This window comes from Canis lupus, chromosome 16 (genome assembly GCF_003254725.2).
Source record: "Canis lupus dingo isolate Sandy chromosome 16, ASM325472v2, whole genome shotgun sequence".
Classification (NCBI taxonomy): Eukaryota; Metazoa; Chordata; class Mammalia; order Carnivora; family Canidae; genus Canis; species Canis lupus.
Genome location: NC_064258.1, coordinates 26,903,498 through 26,920,595, shown reverse-complemented (window position 1 = coordinate 26,920,595; position 17,098 = coordinate 26,903,498). Strand labels below are relative to the sequence as shown.

Below are 17,098 nucleotides of genomic sequence, written 5' to 3'. Positions count from 1 at the left end.
CATTCCATATACATATACATATGATTTATGTGTTCAGGTTATTATAGGCCTCATGAGCTAAAAAAACTTTGAACTTTGTACAAAAATGCAGCATGAAAAATACTCCAGTATAAAATTTTAGAAATGGGTTCATTGAAGATTACAAATATATATTTATACATGTTTATATAAATTTTGCTTGTAATTGAATGTATGTGTACTGATGTTTAAACACACTATTTATATTGCACATATTGTTTATATTACACATATTACTTAAAATCTAATATTTTTGTGAGAGCAGTATTTCTTATCCATCCAGATCTTTCATCCTTTAATAACTTCAATTTACTTCCATGTATGTCTCTTCCAAACTATATTTAAAAACTCATTTACCAATGGACTTTAAGATAATGTCAAATTTTTACTTTACTAATGTAAATAATGGTGTAATGGACATTGTTATATATTACCCCTCACACAATTATCTGATTTCTTAAATTGCTAGCAATGAAATACGATGGGTCAAATTTATGCAGTTTAAATTTTCATAGATATTATGTTTTTTAGAAATACTATACTGTTTTTACTTTCACCCTTATAGATAAAAATGCATTTTCTCAAATTTTGGCAAGACTACATTCTCAGTTTTTAAAATCTCTTCTCACATGCTAAATCTATTGTTAATTTACATTTAATTAAGAAATTAAGATACAGTTCTTAAGCATGTATGGTCATATTTACCATTTGCATTTCTATTTGTCCATCCATTGTGAAAATATCTACCAGGGAATAGAAATTTTGTAAATTTAGTAAATTTTCCAAGCCTGCATTTGGCTTTAACTTTTTGGCTAATATCTCCTGCTATATTGATGCTTCATATTTTATATAATAATCCAGGAAGAAAGTGACCTGCCTACATGACTTGTATCAAATTTTCTCCCAAATCACTTACATGTCCTATTATTAACAGTTTCTTTTGTTTCTTTCTTTTCTTATTTAGTTTAAATTTAATTTGCTTGAATCTATTTCTAGACTCTTTCTTCTGCTTCTGACCCTTTTGATTCATCCACCAGATCACATTTTTAAAAAAGATTTTATTTATTCATTGGAGAGAGAGAAAACCATGAGCAGGTGTGAAGAGCAAAGGGAGAGGGAGGAGCAGACACCCTGTTGAGCAGGGAGCCCAATGTGGGGCTGGATACTAGGACCCTGAGACAATGACCTGAGCTGGAGGCAGATGCTCAACAGATTGAGCTACCCAAGTGCCCATCCACCAGATCACATTTATAGATATTTTATAGCCTTCCTACTTCTAGCAAAATACATTTTGGTATCTGTGTCTCGTTAAGCAAGCTTTTTCCTTTATGTTTTTTTTCTCCATTTTTTGTAAAAATTGGCTCTTATATCAGGCATATTTTAAAACCTAGCACAATTCATTATATATATCAACTTCCACTATTTTATAATTTCTAGCTTCATAATTTCTATGCCTTTGTAGAATAAGACATTTTCATTGTATCAGCTAGTAATCTATTGTTATTTTAAAATACAAGAGAAAATAAGAGGAAGTACCTATGACATTGAAAAGATATTACAAAATATTTATTATATTTTAAAAATTATTTTCCATATTAAAATAAAAATTATAGTATATGAAGTTATATTTTAATAACTTACATTGACCAACAGTCACAAATGATGAATTTAATGTTTGCATTTTACCTAAAATGATCTAATTTTTTGTTTGGTTTTGGTTTTAGATTTGCAATGATAGGCTTAATTGTCACTGTGATGTTGGATATTCTCCTCCAATTTGTCTCCCATCACCATCATCACCAGGAGGAAGTTATAATGATGGATTTTGGCATCCACAAAGTTAGTATCAAGATCAGTGTGCTTCAGTAGTGATTTCTGCACTTAGAGAAATAGTCTCCACTGACTGTGTGGCTATTGAGCACATGACGTTGATGGTGCCACTATAGAACTAAAATTTCCATTTTATTTTACTTTATTGAATTTAAATTTAAGTGGCCATTTGTGGCTAGTGGCAATTAAACAGTACAGCTCCAGATCATACTATCAGTCAAAATTTTGCATATGCTTTTAAGTTCCAGTCAAGAAGTGAACATGCTAATAGGCCTTCCTTTAATTTAAACCATACTTCCCAAAACATTTCTGTTTATATGGCAGAGTTTTATAGATAAGTATGGTTAAATTACAGACTAGGTAATTGTTTTATTATATACTCTGTATATTCCAAGGGTGTTAACTATTGTGATGTGCTAGTTCACAACCAAGTTGCATCTTTGAAGTAGACCATCCTATTGAAAGATATGGATAGTAGATGGTATAAAACATTTTTTAATGTATTTGGTGAACATTCATGAACATTAACTCATGTTCTTCACAGCATTTTCATTTTTTCTAAATATTATGTTAAAATTTCATAATGGTATAATTCCCTATGTCTTTCCATCATTTGCATTTTTAACTATATATTCTGTGTGTGTGTGTGTGTGTGTGTGTGTGTATGTATAGATATGTTGCAAACTGGACAATACATTTTATATTTGCCTTAAACAGTCAAAAGAAAGTTAAAGAATTTTTTATATAAATATTCCCATTTACCCACGCATTTACTGTTTTTAAGGGCTTTTCAACTCTTCCAGCACATTTAAATTTCCATGTGGGTCATTTTCTTTCTCACTGAAAAAAACTTCTTTTTTTTTTTTTTTTTTAAATGTACCTTGTGGTGACCAACTGTTTTAAGCTTTTGTCTTTAAAATGTTTTTAAAAAAATGTCTCAAATTGTGAGGTGTATTCTAACTGGAAGTAGAATTCTGCACTGAGAATTTTCACTTTCAGCAGTTCAAAGATTCAATTATATCTTTGGTCCCAATGTAGGTCTTTCATCCATTTTGAATTTATTTTTGGGTATGGTGTCAGAAAGTGGTCCATTATCATTCTTCTACATGTTGCTTCTAGTACTCTTGACACAATTTGTTGAAGAGGCTGCCTTTTTTCCATTGGATATTCTTTCTTGCTTTGTCAAACATTAGTTGACTATATAGTTGTGGCCATTTCTGGATTCTCTATTCTTTTCCATTGATGTATGTATCTGTCTGTGTGCCAATACCATGTTGTCTTGATGATTACAGCTTTGTAATAATGTAGCTTAAAGTCTGGAATTGTGATACTTCCAGCTTTGTTTTTTTCTTTCTTTCTATTTTTTTTTTATTTGAGAGAGAAAGAGAGAGAGAGAGAGAGAAAGAGACACAGAGAGAGGCAGTGGGAGAAGCAGACTCCTTGCTCAGCAGGGAGCCCAACATGGGGGCTCAATTCCAGGACCCCAGGATCATGACCTGAGCTGAAGGCAGATGCTTAACTGACTGAGCCATACAGGTGCCCTTCATGCTTCCCCCCCCCCCCCAAGATTGCTTTGACTATTCAGGGTCTTTTGTGGTTCCATACAAATTTTAGAATTGTTTGTTCTAGCTCTCTGAAAGATACTCTTGTTATTTTGATAGGGATTGCATTAAATGTGTAGATTGCTTTGGATAGTATAGACATTTTAACAATATTTGTTATTCCAATCTATGAGCATGGAATTCTTTTCCATTTCTTTGTGTCATCTTCAATTTCTTTCATAAGTTCTATAGTTTTCAGAGTACAGGCATTTCACTTCTTTGGTTAGATTGATTCCTAGGTATCCTGTGGTTTTTGGTGTGATTGATTGTAAATGGGTCAATTCTTTGATCTCTATGTGATTCTTCATTATTGGTATATGGGAATTCCACAGATTTCTGTATGTTGATTTTTATCCTGCAATTTTGCTGAATTGGTATATCACCTAGCAATTTTGGGGTGGAATCTTTCAGATTTTTTACATAGAGTATTATGTCATCTGCAAATAGTAAAAGTTTGACTTCTTCCTGGCTGATTTGGATGCCTTCTATTTCTTTTTATTCTCTGATTGCTGAGGCTAAGTCAGTACTATATTAAATAAGAATGGTAAGAGTGGACATCATTGTCCTGTTCCTGACCATAGAGAAAAAAAGCTCTCAATTTTTCCGCATTGAGGATAATATTAGCTGTGTTTCTTTTTCTTTGGCTTTTATGATGTCAAGATATGTAGCTGTGTGTCTTTTGTCTCTAGCCTTTATAATGTTGAGCTATATTTCATCTATCCCAACTTTGTTGAGAGTTTATCAAGAATAGATGCTGTACTTTTTTGTCAAATGCTTTTTCTGCATCTGTTGAGAAGATCATGTGGTTCTTATCCTGTCTTTTATTAATGTGGCATATCATGTTTATTGATTTGTGAATATTGAACCACCCTTGCAGCTCAGGACTAAATCCCACTTGATTGTGGTTAATAATTCATTTAATGCACTGTTGAATTCAATTTGCTAGTACCTTGGTGAGAATTTTTGCATCCATGTTCATCAGGGATATTGACCTGTAATTCTCCTTTTTAGTGGAGTCTTCATCTGGTTTTGGAATCAAGGTAATGCTGGCCTTGTAGAATAAGTTTGAAAATTTCCTTCCATTTCTATTTTTTTGAACTGTTTGAGAAGAATAAGTATTAACTCTTCTTTAAATGTCTAGTAGAATCTCTCTGGAAGCCATCTGGCTCTGTACTTTTGTTTGTTCATAGATTATTATTACTGAATCAAATTTTTTGATGGTTAAAGGTTTGTTCAAATTTTCTGTATTTTTTCCTATTTCAGTTTTAGTAGTTTGTTTCTTTCAGATTGCCCAGTTTGTTGGCATATAATTTTTCATAATATTCTCTTACAGTTGTTTACATTTCTGTGGTACTGGTTGTGATCTCCTCTCATTCGTGATTTTATTAATTTATTTGGGTCTTTTTGATATGTGTTGTGAGGGTTTTATCAATTTTAGTAATTCTTTCAAAGAACCAACTCTTAGTTTTGTCAATCTGTTCTACTTTTTTTGTTTCTATATCATTTATTTTTGCTCCAATCTTGCCAGTCCTTTCTGGCCTCCTAGTTGTCTGTGGATAGGACTGATGCTAGCCTTATGTTTCTACCTCTGTAGATTAAGGACCTCTTGTCCTTAGCTGCTTTTAGGATTTTTTCTGTCTGAAATCTGCAAGCTTCACCATTATAGTTTGAGGTGTTGACCTATTTTTATGGATTTTGAAAGGTGTTCTCCGTGCCTCCTGGACTTGAATGCCTGTTTCCTTCCTCAGACTAGAGAAAGTTCTCAGCTAGAATTTACTCCAGTGTATACCTTCTGCCCCCCCCCCTTTTCTTTTCATCTTGGATCCCAATTATTCTAATATCATTTTGATTTATGGTATCACTGATCTCACACATCCTTCTCTCATTTTCCAGTACTTGTTTATCTCTCTTTTCCTCAGTTTCTTTATCATTTTATCTTCTATGTCACTGATTCTCTCTTCAGCCTCATTTATCTTGACAGAGCCTCAATTTTTAATTGCATCTCAGTAATACCCTTTTTGATTTTGATCTGATTAGATTTTAGTTCTTTTATTTCCCCAGAGAGCAACTATTTAGTGTGTCCTATGCTTTTTTCAATCTAGCTAGTGTCTTTATAATAGTTATTCTGAATTCTAGCTCTGACATTTTTACTAATATCTATAGTTATTAAGGCTCTGGCGGTTAGTACAGCCTCTTGATCTTTTTTCTGGTGTGAGTTTTTCCATCTTGTCATTTTGTCCAGAGAAATACAGATGAATGAGAGAATAAAGTACAAAATACAACCATGACCCCAGCAAAATATACACTAAACAAATCAGAAGAGATCAAAAACCAAGAAGAAAATAAGGAAAAAAAGAGAGAATATAATCAAATAGGTAGACAGAACAGGGTGATACACTATGTCCAGGGTGTATTTTGGTCTGTTGTTACAAAAAACTAGATCCCAAAATTGTAAAGAAAGGAAAACATAGAGACAAAAAAAAAAAAATGAACGTAATAAAAGGGAGCCAAAAATGAAGAATATGCATATAAAAAGTAAATGTAAAAAAGTCTTTAAAAATAGTTAATACTAAAAAAAAAAGTTAATACTTATGTTGTTTATGGTAACACTGAGCTGAAAGCCCGCTCCTGGGCTCACTGATTGCAGCTGGCTCCCTGGCTCTGATGTTTGCGAACTCTGCATCACTAAGGGACTCCTATTATTTCTGTGACCTTGGGGAACTTGAGACCACACTGTCCCACCAGGGATTCTACCTGGCTTCTCTACCTGACTGCCTCTCAGGCAGGGATGTCCCTTGCCAGAGCAGACTTCTAAAAGTTCCTATTTTGCAATCTGCTGCTATATCACTTTCCCACAGCCAGCTTACAGAGGCTCCCTCCATCTGGTTTATCTTCTGAACATCACCAGGATTCACTTCTTCATACTCCTACATTGTAGAAATGGTTGCTTTTCTATTTGTAGCATTGCAGCAATTCTTTTCTTAGATCTCTGGTTGATTTCACAAAAGTTCAGAATGATTTGATAGCTATCCAGCTGAATTCCAGAGACCAGATGAAAGTCGGGTCCCTACTTCTCCAGTGTCTTCCCCAACCCTAGAGTCCCTCTTTTATACTTACTCTATTTTTTAAATGAATAAATTTGAATATCAGTTTAATGTGTTTTAAGTAGCAGTCCATAAAAGGGTATAGAAAAATATGAAAATATATAGAAAGATTGAATATACATATAAAGATTAAATGTAGATTTATATTAATTATATATTGAGTTGACAAATATATAATACTTTATGGGGCATAGTCAGAATATTGGAAAACATTTTTATTTTTTTACATTTAAAAATTATTTATTTATTTACTGGAAACATTTAAAAATATAAACTTATTTATCCTAGGACTGTATTATTTGAATCCCAAATTTTTATATTTCAAATTACTAATAAGCTTTGAATATTATTTTTGAAAAAGTTAAAATGTACTTTCACATTTTCAGAGAAAAGCAACACCTTATTCAGAAAGCGACATGCTGCTCCTAAAAAAAATGGCCTCTTGATCAGTTTCTACATTTTTATACCTGTCCTTATTTTAATTGCCATTGTTGCCCTTAAATGGAATAAAATAAGATTTTGGAACAGAGAGGGATCAGAAAGTGAAGAGTAAGTAAATTTATTATTTTTAAAAGTCATATTAAAATCCAATTGTGGAAAAACTAAAATATATTTTAGAATATTACTAATAGGACTTAAAAGTGTTAAGTTTGGATCTCAGATGAATTGGGTTAGTATTTAGACATATTCAGTCTTGTTATATACCAAATTTTTTCCAATTTCATGTAGTAGTTATCTTGTTCTTATAGATATAGAAATAACTGAAGCTACTTAATAAATTCACAGTGCCTTTCAAAGTGAAAGCCATGTTGACTACAATTGCTTTAGTAGGCTCTGTCTACCACCTAAGCAACCTCTATTTTTTTCACATTGTGCCAAGGAGATTAATAGAGATAAGGAAATTTAATGAATAGAATATGTTGAAGTTGAGAAAAATATAAAAAAAAAACATTATAGCAAAGGGAGAATATGGATAAGACAATGCCCATTTTACACTTAATATTGCTCATGTTTCTAAAATTAGACTTAAGGTACTTGAAATGAGCACCACAAAAAGCCTAGTTAACATCTGTCTCCACACATAGTTACAAAATTTTATTTTTTTGTGATGAGGATTTTTAAGATCTATTGTCTTAGCAAGTTTCAAATATACAATATTTTATTATTAAATATAGTTAACATTATATACTCATGACTTAATTGTTTTGTAACCAGAACTTTGTATCTTTTGAATTCATTCATTCATTTCACTCACAGCACACCCCCACCTCTGGTAACTACCAATCAATTCTCTGTATCTATGAGGTTATTTTCTGTTTAAAAAAAATTAGATTCCGGGATCCCTGGGTGGCGCAGCGGTTTAGCGCCTGCCTTTGGCCCAGGGCGCGATCCTGGAGACCCGGGATCGAGTCCCACGTCAGGCTCCCGGTGCATGGAGCCTGCTTCTCCCTCTGCCTGTGTCTCTGCCTCTCCTTCTGCCTGTGTCTCTGCCTCTCTCTCTCTCTGTGTGACTATCATAAATAAATAAAAAAAATAAAAAAAAATTAGATTCCAATATAAGTGAGATCATATGATAGTTGTCTTTCTTTATCTAGCATTTCACTTACACACAACTTTTTTCTTTACCATATCACTATACAAATCACAATTTTGTTTAGTCAGTGGATCTTTAGGGAAAAAAGAATGCAGAAATAAGGATAAATAAGTAGGTCTCATTGTTCTACGCTAAAGGAAAATGTCTCTGTTGCTTACTTGAGCAAATAAAGATAATATATAAAACTTCCACCAAAAAAAAAAAAACTCTCAAGAACGTGGACTTATAAGGAACATACCTCAACATAAAAAATACCATATATGAAAAACACACAGCTAACATCATCCTCAAAGATGAAACTCTGAAAACTTTTCCTCTAAGATTAGGAACAAGACAAGGATGTCTACTCTTGCCACTTTTTAACATAGTCCTAGAAATCCTAGCCATAGCAACTAGACAACAGAAAGAAATAAAAAATATCCAGGTTGGTAAGGAAGAAGTAAAACTGTTACTATTTGTGGATGACAACATACTCTACATAGAAAAACCAAAGACTCCTCTAAAAAACTATATATTAATTGAATTCAGCAATGTTGAAATATACAAAATTAACACAGAGAAATCAATTGTGAATCTATACACTAATAATGAAGTAGTGGAAAGAGAAATTAAGATAATTCCATATACAATTGGAACAAAAAGAATAAAATACCTAGGAATAAACTTAACCAAGGAAGTTTACTCTGAAAACTATAAGCCATTGATGAACAAAATTGAAGATGACACAAATTAAAAGATATTTCATGCTCATGGATTGGAAAAATGAATATTGTTAAAATATCCATACTACCCAAATCTGTCTACAGATTAAATACAATCTCTCTCAAACTACCAGTGGCATTTCCTTTTTGCAGAGCTAGAACAAACAATCCTAAAGTTTTTAGAGAACCACAAAATAGCCCAAAGAACCAAAGCAATCTTGAAATAGAAGAACAAAACTAGAGGTATCACAGTCCCAGATTTCAAGATATACTACAAAGCTTTAGTAATCAAAACAGTATGGTTCTGGCCCCCAAATAGATACATCAACCAATGGAACAGAATAGAGAAGGCAGAAATGAACCTAAAACTGGTCAATTAATCTGTGACAAAGGAGGCAAGAATATACAATGAGAAAAAAGGCAGTCTCTTCAACTAATAGCGCTGGGGAAACTGGACAGCTACATGGAAAGAAGAAAGAAAGAAAGAAAGAAAGAAAGAAAGAAAGAAAGAAAGAAAGAAAGAAAGAAGAAAGAAAGAAAGAAAGAAAGAAGAAAGAAAGAAAGAAAGAAAGAAGAAAGAAAGAAAGAAAGAAAGAAAGAAAGAAAGAAAGAAAGAAAGAAAGAAATAAAAAGAAACTGGACCACTTCCTAACACCATATACCAAAAAAAAAAAAAAAAAAAAGATTAAAAAAACCTAAAAGTGAGACCTGAAATCATAAAAATCCTACAATAGGCAGTATTTCATTGACATTGATGACAGAAACATTTTTCTACATATGTGTCCTCAAAAGAGACAGAAGCAAAAATAAACTATTAGGACTACGCCAAAATCAGCTTATACTCAGGGAAGTAGGGAAAAGGAAACCCACTGAGTGGGAGAAGACATTTGCAAATTTATACAATTCAAACCAAATAGACTCCATAAATGATCTGATTAAAATATGGGCAAAGGACCTGAATAGACATTTACTAAAGAAGATATACAGATAGCAAACAGACACATAAAAGGATGCTCAGCATCACTAATCATTAAGGAAATGCAAATTAAAACCACAATGTGATATGACCTACACCTATCATATTAGCTAGAATCAATAAAACAAAAAATAATGTGTTGGGAAGGATGTGCAGGAAATAAAAACAAATTTGTACACCATTAGTAGGATTGTAAATTGGTATAGCTATTGTGGAAAACATCATGAAGATTTCTCAAAATTAACAAAATACCTGGAAAGTATTATGCTAAATGAAGTCAGACTGAGAAAGACAAATGCCATATGATTCCACTTATGAATAGAAAAAATAACGAATAAAACAGAAAGCAGAATCAGATCTATAAATACAGAAAAGAAATTGTTGGTTGCCAGAGGGGAGTGGGGTGGATGGCTAGGTAAAATGGGTGAAAGGGAGAGGAAAAGGTTGGATTCTAGTAATGGAATGTATAAATCATGGCAATAAAAGGCACAACAGAGAATAGAGTCAATGACATTGTAATAGTGCTATAATAGGATAGATGGTATCTACACTTGTGAATATAGCATAGTGCATATACTTGTGAAATCACCACATTGTATACCTGAAACTAATGTAACATTGTGTGCAAAGTATACTCAAAAAAGAAAAAAATAATGTTTTTTAACCCTAATGTAATGCTATTTCTTTTTTACAGATCTGTATCAGAAGACAGCAAAAGTAACAGCCACCAGTCATCAAGTTAAAGGTAAATGGAGGAAACAAATTAGTGAAAGTGACATAATTCATAAAATAGTTTAAAATTTTTAACAATACCTCAGTGTTAAAAAGCTATTATTCCATATTACATCATGACATACTAAAACAAAGACTAAAACTAAATTTAATTTAGTTTTAATTTAATTTGAAAACTAAAATTTAATATTTTGTTAATATTACCAGAGATTTATTAACCAACATTTTTATGATAAGAAATGACTTTAAAATATTTATGAGCCATCATGCATCTTGCTCACACATTTAAGTTCTAACTTGGTAGATTTACACAGATTGACTCCCAACATTGATATTTCTTCCTCACTAAGGCTCCATGGTTATATTTATCCTCATTTTAGAAATGAAGGGACAGACATAAAAAACTTAAGTTACTATGTGTACAAAATTTTAGTAAATTTGGGAGATGTAATTTCATTTAAGACAACCAGACTCCAGGGTTTAACTCTTAAGAACTTCACAATTTTGATACATATAGCCTGATATATACCTGGTGATGGAAAATGAAATTTCCATTTTTGATGATCTATTAGATGCAAGGCAAAATGATAAATGCACTGTCCCTCCAGGTTAGAAAGAAAATTCTTTACTATAAATAGGATAAAGTTGGCATTTGCATATATTCAAAATATATATCTATAAATTGTATATGTACATATATACATTTGTATACCTATATTTATTCATATTTATAAGTCAGATACATAGAGAAATCATAGTATTTGACAGACCTATCACTGGGAGTAAATGGAAAAATTAAAAATTCAACCATTAGTGAAATCAAGAGTTCATCCAATTACTAATTTGCCACTCCTTCATATTTTACTTTGATGGAGAGTTAAGTTAATGGATTTCTTTTGTTTTTATTTGTTTGTTTTTGTTTTTTTGGATTTCTTTTGTTGTTGTTAATGGATTTCTATTTCCCATCTGCCACCAAAGAAAACATAACTACTACCCTTCACGTAAAATGTTCTTATTTTTCAGTAGAGGTAAACGGGAGAGTTGATGGTGAGGGAGGAGCTGGATAGAAATTTTGAATATGATTGAATGAGTATTTCCCAGTTTAGATATTTGAAAGGAGGTACTTGACTTTCTGGGGTCAACTCACATGAGGCTTTTATTTAAATGTAAATGGTACAGTGCAGCAAAGAGAGTGCAGGCAAGCAATGAGCACCACAGGTACACCTCATGCACAAGGCCTCAAGTTTCCTTAATTAATAAGACATGAAACAACAAATGTTGGCAGGGATGTGGAGAAAGGGGAACTCTCTTGCACTGTTGGTGGCTTGCAAGCTGGTACAGCCACTCCTGGAAGACAGTGTGGAGATTCCTTAAGAAGTTAAAAATAGAGCTACCCTACAACCCAGCAATTGCTCCCCAAGATACAGATGTAGTGAAATGATGGGATCTGTACCACAATATTTATAGCATCAATGTCCACAATAGCCAAACTGTGGAAGGAGCCAAGATGTCCTTTGACAGATAAATGAATAAAGAAGATGTGATATATATATATATTGTGTGTGTGTGTATATATATATATATATATATATATACACACACACACAGTGGAATATTACTCAGCCATCAGAAAGGACAAATACCTACCATTTACATCGACATGGATGGGTATCCATAATACCCTGGAGGGTATTATGCTGAGTGAAATAAGTCAGTCAGAGAAAGATAATTATCATATGGTTTTACTCATACATGGAATATAAGAAATAGTGAAAAGAACTTTAGGGTAAGGGGGAAACTTGAGTGGGGAACAGTTAGAGAGGAAGACAAACCATGAGAGACTCCTAACTTTGGGGAAACAAACAAAGGGTTGCAGGAGGGGAAGTGGGGTAACTGGATGACAGGCATTAAGGATGGCACTTGGTGGGATGAGCACTGGATGTTATACTATATGTTGGCAAATTGAACTTAAAATTAAAAAAAAAATTAAGAGCCCATGACAAATCTCACTGACATCTTGGCAAAAAGTGAAACCAGGGACCCTGGCTTTCCCAGAGATAAAGGTAGAGCTTTTCCATTCCAGCTGTAAATCAACTCTTTCTGACATAGGAGTAGAGCTAGCAGAGGTATCCATGCATATACCTGAGCAGGAGCTTTCCAAGCACATGAATGATTCAATGAAACAATAAGCCAGGAATGTTTGATGAATAAAAGTCATGTCAGGTTAGCTGGAGCAGAGTTAGCAAGAGGGCTGTGGTAGTAGTAGATCAGACAGTAAAACTCTTGTAGGCTGTGGGAGATTTGGGGGCCATCTGTGTTTTATTCCCAGTGAAAGAGGGAAATCACTGGAAGATTAAAGTTTGAAGCACATTACTTCCACTTTAAAAGGCTGGTTTGTTAAAACATAAAAGGTTGGTTTGTTAAAAATAGTCTGTATGATGGCAACAGTAGAACTGGAGAAATTAGAGAGTGGAGAAACTACTGTAACAATCCAGGAGGGAAGGGATGGTACCTGCGATCAGGGATAGTAAAGATGATTTTAGGAACAAATTTTGAAGGTGACCAACAAAATGAATTGACAGTTTGAGTATAAAGTGTAAGAAGTACTTAAATGATGTTTATTGATAAAGTAGCAAGATAAGCAAGATTAAATGTAAATGCAGTCCTGTTTTCAAATGTGTGCTCTTAATACATTTTAAAATTTATTAAAATTAAAATTGCAAGAGAAAATTTACTCAAGTAATTATGAGCCAAGACAAGTGTCTCGTATGCCATGACAAGGAGTCATTTTCTTATATAGAAGTATTTCTTGTATAGTTAAAGTATTTTTGAAGTAGTAAGGGAGGGATTCAGGATGACATGGTTTGCTTTTTACAAATTTTACTGGGATAAAGTAGGGGAAAAGTCATTCAGAGTCAGTAAGAACCAAAGGTTAGTGAAACAACTTTAAGACTATAGAATACACAGAAATGTGTGAGAAGGGCAGGATTAAGAGGAAAAGAATTGTTTTAGGAGATATAACAGAGGTGTAGACTCAATTGAATGGGTGACTGGATAGGTGTATTTAGGTTAGAATACAAGAGAACTACAGAGACAAACCTGCAGGGATAAATATTTCTGACCCAATGGATGATGACACCTTTTACTAATGACATACAGGTACAGCCTGGTCAGCACCAGTTTGTGTTGGGAGTGACCACGTGGAGGGAGTGAAGAATGAGTTTGAGTTTAACGTGTACATAGGTTGGACACCTGTTGGAAATGCATAGAGGACTTCTGGAAGTACTCTTCCCTGGAAGATAAAAATAGACAATAGTTATTTATTTCTTCACATATTTTTAATGTTCTTTTCCTCTTTTTTCCTTGCTGATAATTTTCTTTTCTCCACATGAATTGTTAAGACTGTGTAACTGAAATACATGTGAATACCACTTTATAGTATTTCCTTTTACTGGAGCTGTCACAGACAATTCAGGAAAAAGAAAGCTGGGTTTGATAATTTTCATGGAGCACTGGCATAGACAGTGACATTATAAGCAGTGTTCTATATGCTAATTACTTCCTACACCTGTAGTTGCATAGTAAAATTAGATAGCTTTTATTAACAATTAAAATTTAACATTTCCATTTTTCTCTGTTTTACAACAGTGACTAAGCAACATCAAAAGCCATAGGTTGGAGAAAGACTATTAACCAAGACATTCACCATTAAGTGATCTGATTTTATAATGAAAAAAATCTGCTATTCTCTCCTTTTGTTATGGCTTAAAGCTTTCAATTTCACAAACAAAAAAAAATAAATCCTGAGAGTGAAATATGTAGGCTTGTGTCTATTGATTCCTCTACTTGCTGTGATCCTTAATGGGGAAAAACAATATTGCCTCTTTTGAACCAAGAAAATTGTTACATCCCAAGCTACACTGCTGCTGCCCACCCTTAGATCCCCAGGGCCATGCTAACTGATCCCTTCTCAGGGAAAGACACCCATAGTCCACATCTCTCCAGTATCCCTGCTCTATACATTCTAGGCTTTTGGATATTGAGAGGAAATATTGCTAGGTAAGGACAGCCCCAGAACCTTCAGAGAGTCATTAAGATCACTCTATCTTCAGGGAATTGCTTGAACTGAGTTCCTGGTCATATATAAATGTTGCATCTCCAGGTGATACATCCTTGGCCTCAGGTAAATTGAGATCTAGGATATATCTTTTTCTTTTGGGGAACCCAGAATTGTTACTCCTTCTTCACTGAGCTGAGCTTTCGGGGTAAGATTTTCTTGCTTCAGTGCCCTCCTCCTCATCTCCCTCTTACTGAAATGAGTGCACTTCTGCATACCTCAAAGCATTGTACATGGATAAAGAAACCATCAACCTAGGTAGAATCTAATGAGAACCTACAGAGTCTCCATCAATAAACAAAGATTCTTTGCTCCTGGTTCAGGCCTGAGAGTAGCTCACCACAGAGCCCAAGAGATTCCTTTGCCAAAAGTCCATCAACTAATAAATGGATAAACATTGTATGGATAGTAATTTATGCACAACGAATATTATTTTGCCATAAAAAGGAATGAAACACACCTCAACAACATGGGTGAACCTTTGAAACCATTATGCTAAGTGAATACATCCAGTCACAAAATCATATTTCTTTGTATGAAATATCCAGAACAGGGACATCTATAGAGACAATATTAATGAAATATCCAGAACAGGGACATCTATAGAGACAAAGATTAATGGCTGTGTAGGGCTGGGTTGTTTAGGCTGGGTGAGGGGTGGTCAAAGTACACATCTGTGAATATATGAAAAAAATCCTAAAATCATTCAATTGTACACTTTAGTGGGTGAATTGTATGATATATATTATATATAATATATACATATATAATACATGTATGATATATATATTATATCATACATGTATATGTCATACATGTATATGACACATAGGATAATTCTACCATTACTTTCCCCATCCTCATTTCTAACTTATTTTAGGTCATTGTGATCACTGGCCTGCCTTATTTTAATAAAAATTTCTGAGGATCTCTGGTGTAGTACTAGCAGGCTCACGTTTTAAGCCTGATGAGTTTAATGTTGCAACTGTTGACACAACTCATGCTTGCAATAGGGTGTGCTGGGATAAAAGGAGATATAGATGAGAAGTGGGGTAGAAGTTGAGTTAGGTTTTGGACTTGTGTGGTTTAAGATTTCTCTTAGGATATTCAAAGACAATTTCATGCTCTTGTCCACCTGGGACACAGTTTCTATTTGCCGTGTTGCCCTTCCCACCTCTATAGCTTCCCTGCTAGTGCTTAGAGTAACTGTTAACAAAACACTTAGGTTTCCTTTTCCTAAATTAACTCTGCAGTAGCTTTTAAACAAAATTTCTTGTACAAGGTTTTAACATTTCTATTTTCCTCTATTCCTCCAAAACAGCAAATAAAACATGCCAGAAAACCATGAAATGGAGAAATGAAATTACCAAGAACTTCAGAATAGCAAATTATGCTCATTTGCTCCTGTGTCACTATTGAAGGCTTTAATCAATGTAAACTTAGCCAGAACAAATCAGTTGTGTGCAAAGGCATAAGCCTGTGTCTGCTTCTTCTTCTGCATCCTGTGGCAGCATGCTGAGCCACATGGAAGCCCTAAGGGTGATCCAGCATGAGCTGAAAGCAAGTACAGTCCTTACAGGGCTTAGGGCAGTGTGATGAACTCCTGAGTATTGCTTGCCTGTAGCCTTAGAGCTTCCCAATGGCCTTCAGCCCTGGCCATGCTGGCTGTGCTCTAGCCCAGCCTAGTTCCTTCTCTTTGGATTGCTTTCTGAGCTTGGAAGATTGAACGCCCAATAGGGTGAGACTACTAGTGCTTCAACCATTTCTTTTTGTCTCCAACCAGGCTCTTCCCGGAGAGAAATTTCCTGTAGCTCTGGGATCCCTACCTCTCCCATCCTAAATCTGCTCCTTCCTTCCTCTCTGTCTTCCTAATTCCCAGGCCAGGGTTGAGGATGTTAGCCAAGGTATACACTCTCTGCATCAAGGGTCAAGGGTGAGGATTGCTGGAAAGATGGTGAGTGGGATGACTCTAGCCTCACTTCATCCCACAGATACAATTAGATAATTCTAACATCAATGTAAGTAACCCAGAAAACAATCCAAATACTGACAGAACAACTTCACAACTAAATGAAAAGAAGAGAACTCATGAAAGATTGTAGGAATGGTGTAGATGTGGTGGGAGAGCTAAATGACCCCAAGAGATGGTCAATGGGAAGGAGGAGCCTACAGGTATGGTGAAGAAAACTGCCACACTGGGGATTCCTCATGGGCAAGACAAATCCCCATAAGATTTCACTTTGAAACCAGAGGGGCTGAATTTCATGAGTTCTTATAACCAGCAGAACTTGTCTTGCAGGAACAGAGACCTTTGGGAGATTCTTCTAGGACAAAGTAGCTGGCAGATGCCATTTCTCTCCCTTGCCCCCCAGCATAAACACAGGGCCACAAGCTGAAACCAGTGTAGCACAGACACTAACTAGCT

The 17,098-nt window shown here is 34.3% G+C and overlaps 1 protein-coding gene across 4 annotated transcripts in view; it reads left to right on the top strand.

Moving 5' to 3' along the window:
- The window catches only part of LOC112652441 (A disintegrin and metallopeptidase domain 3-like), a 95,505-nt gene extending 79,357 nt beyond the window's left edge, over nucleotides 1–16,148 (top strand). For 2 of the 4 annotated variants that reach the window (XM_025435992.3, XM_025436142.2), the window contains 4 exons: nucleotides 1,743–1,857; nucleotides 6,940–7,102; nucleotides 10,519–10,569; nucleotides 14,205–14,371. In XM_025435992.3, the coding sequence (XP_025291777.1) occupies nucleotides 1,743–1,857; nucleotides 6,940–7,102; nucleotides 10,519–10,567 (327 nt within the window). In that variant the 3' untranslated portion in view covers nucleotides 10,568–10,569; nucleotides 14,205–14,371. Of the gene's footprint in view, nucleotides 1–1,742; nucleotides 1,858–6,939; nucleotides 7,103–10,518; nucleotides 10,570–14,204; nucleotides 14,372–14,668; nucleotides 14,740–15,994 lie in introns of those variants that run through there. The other 2 variants (XR_007402615.1, XM_049094836.1) reach the window with 2 other exon arrangements.
- The last annotated feature ends 950 nt before the right edge of the window (nucleotides 16,149–17,098 follow it).